This window comes from Musa acuminata, chromosome BXJ1-6 (genome assembly GCF_036884655.1).
Source record: "Musa acuminata AAA Group cultivar baxijiao chromosome BXJ1-6, Cavendish_Baxijiao_AAA, whole genome shotgun sequence".
Classification (NCBI taxonomy): domain Eukaryota; kingdom Viridiplantae; phylum Streptophyta; class Magnoliopsida; order Zingiberales; family Musaceae; genus Musa; species Musa acuminata.
In genome coordinates this window covers 1,040,001-1,054,548 of record NC_088332.1, presented here as the reverse complement: position 1 = coordinate 1,054,548, position 14,548 = coordinate 1,040,001, and the positions used below count along the sequence as shown (strand labels likewise).

At 34.9% G+C, this 14,548-nt stretch overlaps 1 protein-coding gene and 1 long non-coding RNA gene across 16 annotated transcripts; one reads left to right on the top strand and one right to left on the bottom strand.

Annotated features, from left to right (window-relative positions):
• Positions 1–1,565: 1,565 nt before the first annotated feature.
• LOC135582831 (pentatricopeptide repeat-containing protein At5g15280, mitochondrial-like) lies at positions 1,566–11,620 on the bottom strand. Of its 15 annotated transcripts, none has more exons than XM_065185753.1 (6): positions 7,490–11,620; positions 6,088–6,227; positions 3,303–3,459; positions 3,168–3,228; positions 2,893–3,068; positions 1,566–2,103 (listed from the first exon to the last, which is right to left on the bottom strand). In XM_065185753.1, the coding sequence occupies exon 1, from the start codon at positions 11,388–11,390 to the stop codon at positions 7,623–7,625; it is 3,768 nt and encodes a 1,255-aa protein (XP_065041825.1). In that variant the 5' UTR covers positions 11,391–11,620; the 3' UTR covers positions 1,566–2,103; positions 2,893–3,068; positions 3,168–3,228; positions 3,303–3,459; positions 6,088–6,227; positions 7,490–7,622. The 15 variants fall into 15 exon arrangements, 13 of the variants coding, with proteins under 13 accessions (XP_065041825.1, XP_065041819.1, XP_065041827.1 ...); XM_065185747.1 differs by having other exon boundaries at positions 3,344–3,459; XM_065185755.1 differs by having other exon boundaries at positions 3,410–3,459.
• Positions 1,728–4,259, top strand: LOC103971070 (uncharacterized). The gene is made up of 3 exons (XR_010513888.1): positions 1,728–1,867; positions 1,945–3,116; positions 4,024–4,259. It is a non-coding gene; the product is annotated as an uncharacterized LOC103971070 (long non-coding RNA).
• Positions 11,621–14,548: the final 2,928 nt, after the last annotated feature.

The following is a 14,548-nucleotide window of genomic DNA, read 5'->3' as shown; positions in this document are numbered from 1 at the left end:
TAGCAGCGGATCAAAAACTCAAGCCCAGACAATTCAAAATTGAATATTGGGTTAGAACATATACTATATGAAGTGTTATCTCTTTACCTTTTTCTCTTTGTTTATTAAAATTGTAGTTTTGTGCTAAGGTTGGTTTGCCTTCTCCCTAATAATCGATTCTTAAATGCATACCCTTGTGACCATGAAGGGATGTAGTCATTTATTAGCTTAATGTAATTAATATAAAGGGATGGTGGCTGCTCACTTATTGGTTTGTATGTCCCTCGTTGTTCCGATTGCACCAAGCTGTTATGAATTGTATCATTGCCCTCCACCCCACCCTCTATCAGAGAGTTTGTTTGTTTGTTTGTTGAGATGATAAGACATGAAAAAGAAGACTTGGGGATTGGCGATGCAGCGGAAGAAGTGAAAATGGAAATATCCTTCTTTAAGACCAAAAAAAAAGAAAAAGAAAAAGAAAGATACATTTGTTGCACCATTGGCATTATAGCAAATGCCCTCTTCCCCAAGAAGCATTGGTATCATCAGTCCGTCCTTCAGAGTTGAATACAGCTACATCCAACAAAAAGGTAAAACGAAAGGACGTTGAAGAGTAAAACATGGCAACACATCGTATGAAGACATAAAAAATAATAATGGTGTCTATTATTAGCTAATTGCACTTATATAACATATGAAGGGCTTTTGCATATATGTTTTTTTTTTTTTTTTTTGAAGTATGAAAATAGGTCCCTCCTCATTTTAATATTACATGCATAATATCCCTTCCAAAATTTAGATTTTGTTAAAATCTAAAGTCTAATTTAGATTTTACATACATATAATATACCGATCCAATTAACACCCATCCACTAAACACAAGTTAATTATTATTAATCCTCAAAATTATCCCCCTAGAGGTGGCTGAGTTATATCATTATTACACTGCTACATCATCGATCACCTCGATGATGGTTGTTATGTCACATTGATGGTTGAAATTATCTCTTCCCCTTTATTGTTTATATGATTCTTAATAAAATATTATCTAATGTCACGTAGAGGATGACCTCACCTCCACCTTCCATAACACCTTTTGACTTCCTCGAGCAAGTCCACATTGCCCCCACAGGATCGCATGCTCATCCGTTACCGTCGCAAGGCCCAACCATCCCTCCCCTCTTCCTTCGCCCATGCCTCTTTACCTTTGAGAACGGAAAAAGACAAGTGAGGGAACAAAGGCGACGAGACCTAATGCCAAGTGGATAATTTTACTTTTTAAGAAATAAGAGACACTCAGCCCTTATAAATAAATAAATAAAAAGAGTGTTAATTGGAAATAAAAAAAATAAAAATAAAAAACTTTTTTGTGGGGAATTTGCTGAACACCACCATATCTCACCATATCTGACTATAGATGAACGCTGCAAGAGAGTAGTCACTGAAGACCCGGTCCAATTCTTACCAAACCCAACCACCCATCCGGCAGTTCGGTGGGCCCCGTTCAGGTAATATATATATATATATATATATATATATAGTCGTACCAATCTCCTTGCCATATATCTGGCATGAATGCAGGATGCTTTAAAAGTCAACAATGAACTCATTGTAGCTGCCAACCTTTTGTTTTCTTCTCAAACTACCATTCTCTCAAGCCTGCTCCTTTGCTTCTCTAAAAGTGCTTCCCATGGCAACTCCTCGGTGAGTAGATCTCAGAAGAAAGAGAAGCGAGAGAGAGATGTGTCCTTTGAGAGTGCTGTTGATCTTTCTATCAGCCACCTTGGCTGGTTTCTTTGTGATCAGAAACCTCAAGACCCAGCCAGAGCTCAATGAAGAACAGCAGGAAGAAGACTCCTCTCCAGCACAGCTTCCCCTTTCCACCAAGGTAAAGCTCTCTCTCTCTCTCTATCTCTCTACTGTTCTGTGATGGTAATAATGGTGTTGGTTTCTGGGATGAATCAGGTTCGATCAGCAATCGGAACCGGGTTTTGGACTTGTGTTGATATGGCAAGTGGGAGGTACTTGTGGAGGATTGTGATGGCTCCTGCTGCTGTAGAGAAGATTTGCTGAGAGCTCTGTGGGAAGAGGAGGTTCTTGTTGCCTCTTCTTTCTTTGCTCTCTCTACAAGCAAAAAGAAAAAAAATCATTGTCTACAAAAAGAAGCAATGTTACAAATTGTAGATCAACTGAAGGAAATCTAAAAATTATTGAGCATTTGATACTTGTTCAATTGCAAATTGTAGATCAACTGAAGGAGATCTAAAAGTTATCAAGCTTTTAATACTTTGTCTATATGCATCAAAGAAGCAATGGTGCCGATTGTCAATCAACTAAAGGAAATCGAAAACCTATTGGGTTTCTAATACTTGTCTATATGCATATTTTGTCACTCTGATTATTAACAGATTAGATAATTAATTTTTAGATAATGATTAGCTTTTTTTTGCTTGTTATCTAAAGATTCCTCCCATTCAGACTGCTTTTTTCATTTTATTAGAGACAAAGGCCACATATAAAAGAACAAAAACAAGAAAAGGCTTGCACTAATTATAAGATACTGACTACACCAATTAACTCAGTCAACAATGCATGAACTCTACAATTCTGAATGGACTTAGAAAGAATATTTCTGATGGTCTTGTCTTTCTTTTTTTTCTCTTTGTAATTTTGTTCTTCCATGCACATTGGAAAACTGCGAGGAATGGCATATGGACAAAAGAGAAATGAAGTCTTTAAGAAAAACCTTTTTATAGCATCCATTATTCATCTTTCAAAAAATGATCTGAGAGGAACAGAAACTACATGAAATTATTATACCGATACAATGGATTGAGCACACACTATTGCAGTTTCAATGTAAGATATTTGAAGAATTTTGACTGTTTTTAGGAAGAAAAGCTTGGTCTGAACCTGGAAAATGAGAGTATCATGAACATGATGGTTGTACAGGTCGGAAGCAAAGCACCGTCTCAGTGCAACAATCTATGTGCAAAGCTGGCATCATGTCCATTGCTGTCTACTTTCCATCGACAAGAAGCACCAGGACAGCTACACTTTCTTCCGAGTGTGGTGAACAGCATTGTTAACTGCAAAAATTGTTTAGTGAAAGAAATCTTGAAGAGTCAGCAAGAAAGGTCATCTCTTCAACATTTTGGCAATTTCCCAACTGCTTTCCTAAACTGTACCTGCAAGTATTTCACGTTGTGTGGAAATCCAGAAACTCCAAATTAGCAATTCCCTCTTTGTCTGCACCAAAATCAAATTAGAACATACAATGATATTGGTCATTGATGATAGGACAATATGTTTCACTTAATCACCTATGGACTTTTTTTAATCATTTTATAGTTGAAGGCCTTACTCCTATAAATCAAGCAGCTTTAGCCACATGGAGAATTTGGCAGACAGTAAAATTCAATATAATAACCTTGTCGATGACTTCACAGTTCCACGGCTACAACAAGACGAACTGAGGGACTGCAATTTGGAAACAAGGGAAAGGCAAAGTCTACTTGATGCAACTTATGAATGATGTTTGCTGAACTAAATACCACAATGTAAACATTCCAAATTTGAAGAGTATCTTTTGTACTCTTTGAACTGGGCGAAGTTGGCTATTAATCAATTCAACAAAAGCTGAGATTATTATCACAAGGGTTGCAGCTTTAAAGAGTACAAACATAGAATAAAGACCATAATCACCTAGATGAAAATAATTGTCAATGCAAGAGAACAGCATTGTGTAAAATGTCGAGTCTTATTTAGTTTAAGAAAATCACAAAATGCACATGTTATAACCAAAAGAGAAATTAGTTCAATAATAAAACCATATTTGCATTATGGCAAACTTCATTAGTCACAACAATTTATAGTGAAGATTTAGTACACAAGCATGAAATATTTGGCCAAATTATCATTCAAACCGATGGTTCCTGTAACCCCTCTGCTGAGTTTGCAGGCATTGGATACATTATTAAAGCTTCTAATGACTCTATCATGGTTGATGGCTGCAAAATGATTAAAGCTTCTTCTCCCGTCCAGGCCGACTGCTTAGCAATTTGGAAAAAGGCTATCCATAGCCACTCTTGAAGGATTCCACAATCTACATGTCAAAACTGACTCTCAGACACTGCTATCCTGTATTCAAAAGCCAGACTCCACCCCTGGGCATTCATGAATGTGACCTCTAACATATTGTCTCTAACTGACTCCTTAAATATATCTTCTTGAACCTTGTTTACTTGTTCTGAGAATTGGGATGCCCATCTTTTAGCTAACGCTGCTCGATGTTGGATCATTTCCCAATCCTGGAGAAATGAACTTCATACTAATTTTTGTACTGATCTTACACAGTTTTTGGTCATCTCTAATGACAAATGAATGACTTTTAGTTTTCTTAAAGAAAACAGAATTTAACTATATAACCAAGATTGCCTTAAATGACATTCAAAAGAAATCACAAAACATTTCTACAAACCCAACAAGCTTATATCACCGGAACAAATCTGTCACACATTAGTGTAACATGTGCAAGTTCAGATAGTTAGGAATATAGTGACTTATATGTCCTGTCTATTCCAGAGAGGTAGAGATAGCATAAGATTAAAATTTCATCCTGAGGCATAGAGACTAAAAAAGATGTTCAAGTTTGGTGTATGTCAGGATAGCAGAAGCATCCAAGTTGTCAGCTATACTTATTGTCTTTTGACCTATACTGATTTTTGGTAGGGTCCTTACTATCGAAAAAGAATAGCAAAGAAGAATATCTTCAATTAGCATCACTTTGATGGCTAAATATAGCTCGAGTCAGAAATTTTTTAGGAAAACGCACAGTGCATTCAAATATAATTGGATATTCCCATCCACATACGCCACCGTTTGGTTGACCGTAGCAAAAACTGGAACATGCATTAAAGCAGAGAGGATTTTCAGCAAAGTAGAGAAAGTAAAAGGAATTATAGAGACAATAGCAGAGAAACAACAACCCTAAAAGATCACATAAAGGTGGAAGTGCTTAAAGAGTAATTTTATGTGTCAATTTCACAGTGCATTAATCTGAAGACTCACTTAGTATCTCCTCCCAACAAAAATGATTTTCTGGATCACGCAGCAACAAATAAATATTGCATGATCCAGAAACAATATATACATGTCATGAAAGTAACAACAAATATTTTCAAAAGCTTTGCCGCATCTATGGAAAAGAAAGGGAATATAAAATTTTAAAATAAGAATGCAGCAATCTAGGTAAAAAGTTTCATCAACAGAAGTCGATGTGATAGTTGAGGCTCCTAGTTCTGTAACCATGGAGTTTTGCTTTTTTTTGTCAAATTTATTTATGTTACAAATAATGGTTTTTATAGTTCACAATGGAAGAAAAGCTTTAGGATATAGGTATCTCATTCATTGCAGTGATGGTTTCCTTTTTCTTTCCAGGTTAAATCACCATAAGCAATATGTAATATCAAAAACAAAAAGAGGTAAAGATCATATTACTTGGAGATGTACCTACAACATGAAAGAATAACTAGTGATGTTAAGTGTGAACATCATCATTACAGAAAAGCTTAAATCCAAAACATTCGAAACAGAATGAACATCATTGCAGAAAAGTTTAATATAAAAATTTCAAAGGGATGACAATGTTACAAAAAAAATGAAATTGGAGGGAGCAAGATGTATCTGAAGATAACGACACACGGTTGGTATACAGTTCAAGGTGAATGCTTAGAAGCATCATTTAGCAGTAAAAATAACATTACAATATCACTTCAGAAATTGATCAGCAATAACTGTTAGATCTAGAATTCATCATATGATGCGAAAAACACAACATAATTCAAAGCATGAGAAAGTCCAAATTCTACAACAGTTATAGGGGATTGTAAGTTAACTGATCCATTAGATGGAAAGGCATGAAAAAACTTAGTTATTTGGTTTCTTTTAATCAAAAGATGATTTCCATTCATTTAATCAACTACAAATGACATGATCAATGAGCTATGCATAGCTTTTCCAAAGCTAAAAAGCCATGATACATGAAAAAGACTTTCTCAAGGATAAAATATCATAACATTTCAGTATAATAAAATGAATAACAAGTACCTTAAACAGCAATCAGGTTAGATTAAACACCTTTTTTGCACCAAGATCCAAGCAGATGATGATTCATCTAGCATCTGGCAAGTTCATTTTGAAAACTTGCCTCTTCAGCTCCTTTGCATCTTCCTGCAACAGTATATACTCTGGAAGAGGTTGGACCAACGTAACCAATGCAATACAAGAGAAAATAAGAAAAGAGTTATGGACCACAAGACAGATAATACATTGCTAATTATGAACTACTACAGGCAATGATGCATCAAAGACAAATCATAGATAAAATGACTGGCATAAAAATTTGAAAGAGAGAGCAAGCAAGTATACAACAACACCAACAACAACGCGGTAAGTCTCAACAGAGCAAGCAAGTATATTTGGAAAAAAAAATCAAATTTATAATGATTTATAATTAGTTAACACTGCAACAGAAGGAAACAACCAAATGCTGACTCTTCCTCTCTGAATTTAGCATTTAATATATGTTAACGATTAAACTGTTCAAACAACCCAACTACTAAGGATAGATATATAGTTTATTTTCTGGGCTTCATACCAAAATCATCATGAGGGAAATATAGACATAAAACTTCACAAGATGTGTGCTTTTCCCTGGAGTGGCTTTTGCTTTCCAATATGTCTCCCAAAGGAATTTAGAAATTTTGATCTAGAGAAACTAAAATACAAACATGATTTTCACATGCAACCAAGTAGCGAATATAAATCTGATAGAAACAGAAACCAATCATGTAAAAATTAATGTAAAAAATGATTCAGATTTACAGATTAAAAATAACAATAATTTGCAATCATATGAAACAAGATATGCATAGAGATATTATCCAGTATATAAGACAACCATGTAGGTGGCTGATGATAACATGATGATAGCTTGTCCCTCGTATCTATGTGGTCACATATGCATGACAGAATTGTGGTCATGAATTCAGGTTTGTTTTCACATTTTTGCTACAAATTATTTCTGTTATTGATTCATTTTAATACTATACATCATGGTCTATAATATTTTTATTTTAATTTCACATGTCTTTACATATTTCTTATAGCTTAACACCTATGATCACAAATATAATTTGCTAAGTGTTTAATTTATTTACTAATTTTGATTTTTTTTCCTGGAGAGGCCTTTTATCTACCTACTAGAAAGATTTGCAAATATAAGTTAAATGGATATTTAAAATAAATTGAATAGATAACTTCATAAGCAAAGCTTGCAGCTGAAATTTTTGTCATTAGTTGACAAGAAGATCATGCACCAGTGTTGATGACCACAAAAACCAATCAGTGCCCCAGGTTGTCCTATTCACAGGAATATGCAGTATATTGGCATCTCAACAGCTAAAACAAATGACATGGCACTGATCACACAGGAAGGTGAATCCTATACCTTCTCATGCAATAACATCAACTCTAGACCCTTTATCGAATACCATTGTCCAGAGACGATGCACCATAGGTGGTAAAACAATCCAAAATCACATGAAACAGAGTTTTGCAAGATTTTATGATGATAGGAATTCTTATTTGAATGCTGAGGCAACTTTGCTCTTGGAATTAGTCACAGGAAGTCTACTCCCACAAAGAAGACCAGATAAAATACTCTTATCACCATCATCACTCTTTTTCTCCAAGCTGCTCAAATTGCTTATAAGAGACCAATGAGTTTCAAAATTGGGAGAGTGTCCAGCCAGTTGCATTTCCTGCAAAAGCTCTGATGCCTTGTCCAGATTGTTATTGAGATGGTAACAATCAAGAACATGACTATACAAGCTGTAAGTTGGAGGAGGGCCATATTGGAGCATAGTTCTCAAAATTCTTTGGGCATCATCAGTCCTCCAGTTCGCACAAAGACCTTTAACAAGAGCATTACAAACTTCTACAGTAGGCTGAAGGTTCTGGTGCAACATTTCAGCATGGAAATCAAGTGCTTGATCAAATGCCTTGCAAACACAGAGCCCATGAATGACTGAGCTATAACTCATCTCGCTTGGAAGGTTACCCTTTTTGAACATTACATTCAGCAGATCAACTGCATTCTGTATTCCAGAATGCATACACATATTTTGAATCAAATTATTGTAGTCAATGTTTGCAGGAATTAGCCCCTTTTTGGCTACTCTATCCAGAAAGAGTTCAGCCTCAGAAAGACCACGACATCTGAGAAGGGCCATGGCGAGTTCATTTTGGATAACTGAACCATGCTCCCATTTATTATGTTCCATCACCTGACTCAGTTCTAATGCCTTCTCAAGCTTTCCATCGTTGCAAAATTGACATATTACTATTCTCAGGCTCCGATTGCTTGGTCTCCAACCCTTGAAAATAATTGTATCAAGTGCTTCAACTGATTTAATGACTTCTCCACACTTGTGAAAGCCGTGCACAAGAAAATCATAAGTGTTTTTATCAGGAAGAATGTGCATGTGTTGCATATCTTTTAATAGAGTTTCAACAATAGAACTGTTACCTGTTTGAAAGAGACAAAATATTAAAATGTTATACAAACTCAGTTCCATCAATTTATTTTTTTGCTGGATCAGATCTTTAAGTCTCAAAGCATGAGATATCAGTCCCTTCAAGAGCATTTGACGCACAAGGCTCCGATAGCCTGAAATAGAAAGGTTGCCATGTACTCTTATTAAAATACCTAGTAATTCAAATGCTTTCTGAATATTATTTTTTTGACAGCACATTTGCAACAATGCATTTAAAGCATTATCATTCGGGAGAATCCTACTCAGCAACATTTCTTGCAATTGAGATAAACCATCATTAAACTTTCTTGTCCTGCTTAACTCACTCAGAAAAATGTTATAAATAAGAAAACCACAGTCAGGTTTCCTGGTCAGTACAGATTCCTTAAGGGCAATGGCTTCTTCAAACCTGTTGAACCGAAGCAACAAAGGGATCATGTGCTGGCATACATTTATAGGCAAGGTCATGTTCTTGTTGTGTAATATATCCAATATTCCAAGTGATTCGACCAATTGCTGCTCCTTCAAGAAGCCCATACTGATATATACAAAGGGTGCATGATCCATGACTAAATTTCTCTCAAGAAGCTCCTCCACCAAAATACACCCAACATTTGTATAGCCTGTCATGCATAACTCCTTCAGAACACTAGTACATAAGGAAGAAACCAATGCAGGGCAGTTCTCCAATATCCTATCAAACAGCTCCAGAACTTCTTTGATTAATCCCCACCTACACAGAGAACTAAAAAGAGGTCTAAGGTCCTTAGAGCTTGGTAACCACATGCTACTGTATGCCTGATTGCAGCATTCTTGCAGTCCATCAATGTCCCTTTCTTTGCTTAAGCCAACAATGAGTTCCATAAATGATTGACTCTCCACCAGAAGCTTTCTCTTGAACAACCTCTCCAAAATCATCATTGCAGGAGCTACCATTCCATTCTTGCTTAAATTTTTTAAAAGTAAATTAAGAGTTTCACCATCAAGCAGTTCAAGTGACTCTGGGATATCATCTAAAAGATTGATAGCTTCTTTTAAATGGTGTGGGGTGGCACAAAGGTGTCTGAACAATTTAGAGTATGTCGATAATGAAAGGTTCTGGCCCCACTGGGTTAATTCATCCTTTGTTTTTAATGCAGTTTGTATGTTAACCTTATCATTTCCTCTCGTTAACTGAGAATCAAAATCTGGAACCATAGCACAATCAAGAATTCCTGCCAAGGATGTTTCATACTCCTCTACGTCAGTATCTAAGTATAGCCCATTGCCAAGACAGTCAAAGAACTCAGATCTAGGAATTCCAACATTGTTATCACGCTTTATTTTCACCTTCAAGTGATCAAGTCCTAAAAAAATTAAGGCCTTAGAGAGTGAATCCTCCAGGGAAGTCAAAGAAGTCAAGCACCGATTCCTCATGTCAATTAGAACCTGTTTAACTTCATCAAATTTTCTATATTTACAATACCCAGCCAGTAAAATTTTGAATGTTGTTTGATCTGGCATTATACCCTTCTCTAGCATGTCCTCAAATACATCATTTGCATGTCTATGCAAACCCTCCATAAAACCTGCACTGATAAGAGCATTATAGATGTACGCAGTAGGTACTATTCCCCTGGATAAACATTCTGAAAGATAAATATATCCATCCCTCAACTTTCTGGCCCTACAACTATGACAAATGAGGATGCTAAAGGTTATAGCATCTGGCTTGAAGCCCAAAACTTCCATTCTTTGCATGAAAGACCATGATTCCTGGGTACCCAAATCTATGCACAATGAAGAAATTATTTTGTTACAAATATGAACTTCAGGAGCATGCCCCCATTCTTCTAGAAAGTTGAACATATCTTCGAAATCCTTCTTTTTGCATAATCCTTCAGCAATTGCAGAAAGAGCAAAATGGCTTGCTTCGATACCAGAACACCTTAGTTGCCTAAGTACGGTTATAGCCTCGAGGATCCTCTCTTTTTTTGTCAGTCCTACAATAACTATTTTCAGGATGCAATCTTGGGAATATGAGGCTAATCCAACCTTGATCATATCCATATAGACTTTTGTAACCAATTCAACTTTCTTTTTTTTGGCCAAAAGACTCAAAAGAGACTGATAACAGGAAGCAGATGGGACTGTACCCCTTTCTCTGGCTTTATCAAATAGAACCATTGCCTTCTCTAATTTGCAATCTTCGGCATAACCTTGGATTATGCCACTAAACAATGCAGCAGAATTAGAAAAAATTTCCCTTGACTCTACTCCCAGAAGTAAGGATTCAGCATCTTTATACATCTGTGCCCGGATGAGAACTGAAATCATGACCTCATAAGACCTCGGGAGATGATCAAAATCTGCACTTTGTTTCTTGGCCCACCTAAACAATTTCAACAAGAATTCCACCTTTCTTAAACTACAATCACCATTTCCAATTCCCAGCAAAATTTCGAGGAAATCATCAGGTCTCAACACTGAAACTCGCCAGAAACGACGGGTGGTCTCCGGGGACATATCTGCATACACTCTGAGGATGTCTTGCAAAGACGACTCCTCCACAAAGGTGTTGGCTTTCTTCTCGCAGAGATAAAAACATCTGGAGAGAACCGATTTCCCGATGCCAAGGAGAGATTTTGATCCTGAATCTGAAAACCCCTTGTCCCTTTGATACCTATTTCCCATATCCGAAGTTGAAACCAAACTCCATGTCGAATCAGAACAAGTAGAGAAGGGGCCGGAGAGCCTAACCCGCCGACAGAGAAGAGGAGGAGATGGGCGTTCCAGCAAACCGCAGAAGACAGCGTACCGGAGGTTCCTCCACATTCAGGAAGGTCCGTTCCCAATAATTCCGAAACTGTAGGAGGAATGCCTCTTTCTGATCTCAGAGGAACCTCCCGCGTAAAAGACTACATATACTGGTGGAATCGTCCCCGTTTCCAATCAAAGAGGTACAAGGGCACTATCTTCTCAGCGAGGTGGGTGGCTTCAGGAACACCTTCGCCGGTGTCTACAAGCACCGGAACTGCAGATTCATCGAGCAAGGAGACATCGCTGTTATAGGGTTCGGTCGCGGATTTTATATATATATATATATATATATATATATATATATATATATATATATATATATATATATATATATACGAAGTTTTGAAAAGATCTCCTAGCCTTAGGTATTCCCTTTCCAAATTTGAAAAATTTTAATATACCACACTGGATACATAAAAAAGGATAATTTTATCCTTATAATATTAAAAAAATCTTATTACTTTACCCCTAGTCACTCGACTTATCGGCTCTTGTGATGATGGTGTTTGCGTGACTAAAAGGGACGATTGACCCTCACGCAAGGGCTACGAGGGTAGTGGGATAGCAAAGGTTGATAGATGAGTAAGAATCGACGGATGGAGACGACTAACCCTCACACAAGGGGCTACAAGCGAAGGGGCGTGACTCGCATGACAAACTCTCACATGAGGGTTGTAAGCGATGGCAAGCCTTTGTGCAAGACTTGCGATCGACAACGAGACGATGTGGACTCGTGGGTGGGCGATAGAGGTGATCAACTCTTGCGCGAGGGCTACAAGCAAAGCGGGGTAACCCTGCACAATAGACCCTCGCGTAAGGGCTGCAAGCAATAATTTGACAACAAGGACAAATGGGCGAAGCCTCATGCAAGAGAGGTGGCTAAATGGGCGAAGCCTCGGGAGGTGGCTAGCCTTTGCAAGAGGACTACAAGTGGATGGGATGGACTCTCATACGAGGGCTAAAGGTAATAACGTGCCTTCACGTCAGATATTATGCAGGGTTGCGTAGCAGAAGGGATGACCAATAAGCAGAGGGTGAAGGGATAAAATAGTTATTTATAAAAAAAATGATGTTTTATGAAAAATTTTCAAACTCGAGATATTATGCGAGAAAAATTCAAAGTCAAAAACTTTATATATATATATATATATATATATATATATATATATATATATATATATATATATATATATATATATATATATATATACACCAAATAGTTGAACGGTCCTAGCAATTTAAAAATAAATACTCAATTTATGTTAAAGTTTAAACTTGGGTATCTTAACACCATAATATGCTAGTGTTGGTAATCGACGATGATGCTGATCCCACTTAATTTATTTTCCAAATGTTGTTGCAATTGGGAATCGAGTGTCTCTTGAGTATATTTGAGCTGGTTGCTTATAGTGCTCGAGCTGAATTATAGAAGCATGTAAATCTCTTGTTTTCTACAAAGGGATTTTGTTGGAGCTAAATCTATCCCATTAGGTATAGGATTAGATACTGATTTTTGATGTTTTAGGAATCATTAAAGTTTTGTAAGCATTGAAATTGAGTAAATATAAAATTTATGCATTAACATATGAGGTGTAGAAATCCAGACAATCATAATGCAGTTTCAAGAGAATAGGATAGATGCTACTAGTTGAATTAAGAGGGTAGTTTAAATGTATTTTAATCTAAAATTTGGTATGTATTTAGTTTTATATGTCTCCTATTTTTTTATAAAATTTTATAATAATTATAAATTATTTAGTCAACTAGAATAGTGAAGTAAGATTACTTCATAGAATTGTATCGTAGTATTTTGATTGATATTAACTAGTTCATTTGAGTATAGAGTAAATTGTTAAAAAATTTATGATAGAATTTAGATGAATTTTTAGGTTGAGTGTAGTCTACTTTAGAAGGGATTTTATTTATTTATTTTTCTATAAATTACTACTAATAAATTATTATAAATTAATAGTTTAAGAAATAGATATATTAATTAAGATATCTCATAACTCTACACTCCCAATTTAATAGGTTTATCATTTTTTAGCATACTTGATCATTAAGGAACATGACTTTTCACTTGTATCTTCATTTATAAGTTAAATTAGGTAATTATAAGTTTAATTCACTATAAATAGTAATCATATAAATTATTATATTCATCATATATTTTATAAAATATATTTCTAATAATATAATTGTTTATATATGCATTACATAAGCATAAAAATATATAAATTATGATGAATATATATATATATATATATATATATATATATATATATATATATATATGATGGTATATGGTGTGAGAATATACATTTATACTATGACGCATGGTGTGAGAGTATATGTATATATTGTGATGTATAATATATAATTGTACATATAGTGTAAATGTCCATAAATGTGTTATGATTCTTACATGTGTATATAAATATTTTGAATTATTTCGATATAGAATTTTATCTCTTTATTATATATATGATATGTTGTAGGGTTATGCTCGATAAAAATTTAATAAGATGATGTGTTTATCATTAAATTTTTTATACATATGATTTTAAAATATTATATATGTGACTTGATACATGCTCACGTAAATAAAGCTACAAAAGCTTATGCTTAATAAATGATTACTTATTATATATCATATTTTATAAATAAAGATATTAGTATCATACTTAAGTGATTAAAAAAGGAAGTAATCATATGCGAACCCATGCCAATATAGATATAAACAATGACAAATGAATATTTTTATATGTATAAATTTTAGATATGTTTTATTTATGTGTTTTTCTTTTGGTTAGATGTAATAATTAAGTACACATGTCAAAATCACTAGGAAACGTATCATTTTATTTGATAAGTTAGCATATTTTATTTTAAAGATTATCTACATTTCACTACATTCATATTGATAGCAATAATTAAATTGAAATGTAATATATAACTTTGGTCATGTATATAAGGTATGTGTGGAATTAGGAATATGGTGTTACGTTATGGTATGAAAGCCTATGTCATGTAGGCTATCTATATCGATAAAAGCATGAAACTCACTACTCTTAACTATTTTATAAGTTTTAATAATTAAGTTATATTAATTTTCTTATTATTATATGATGCTCTTATATTTGACAACTATGGTATGAACAATTTAGAATTAA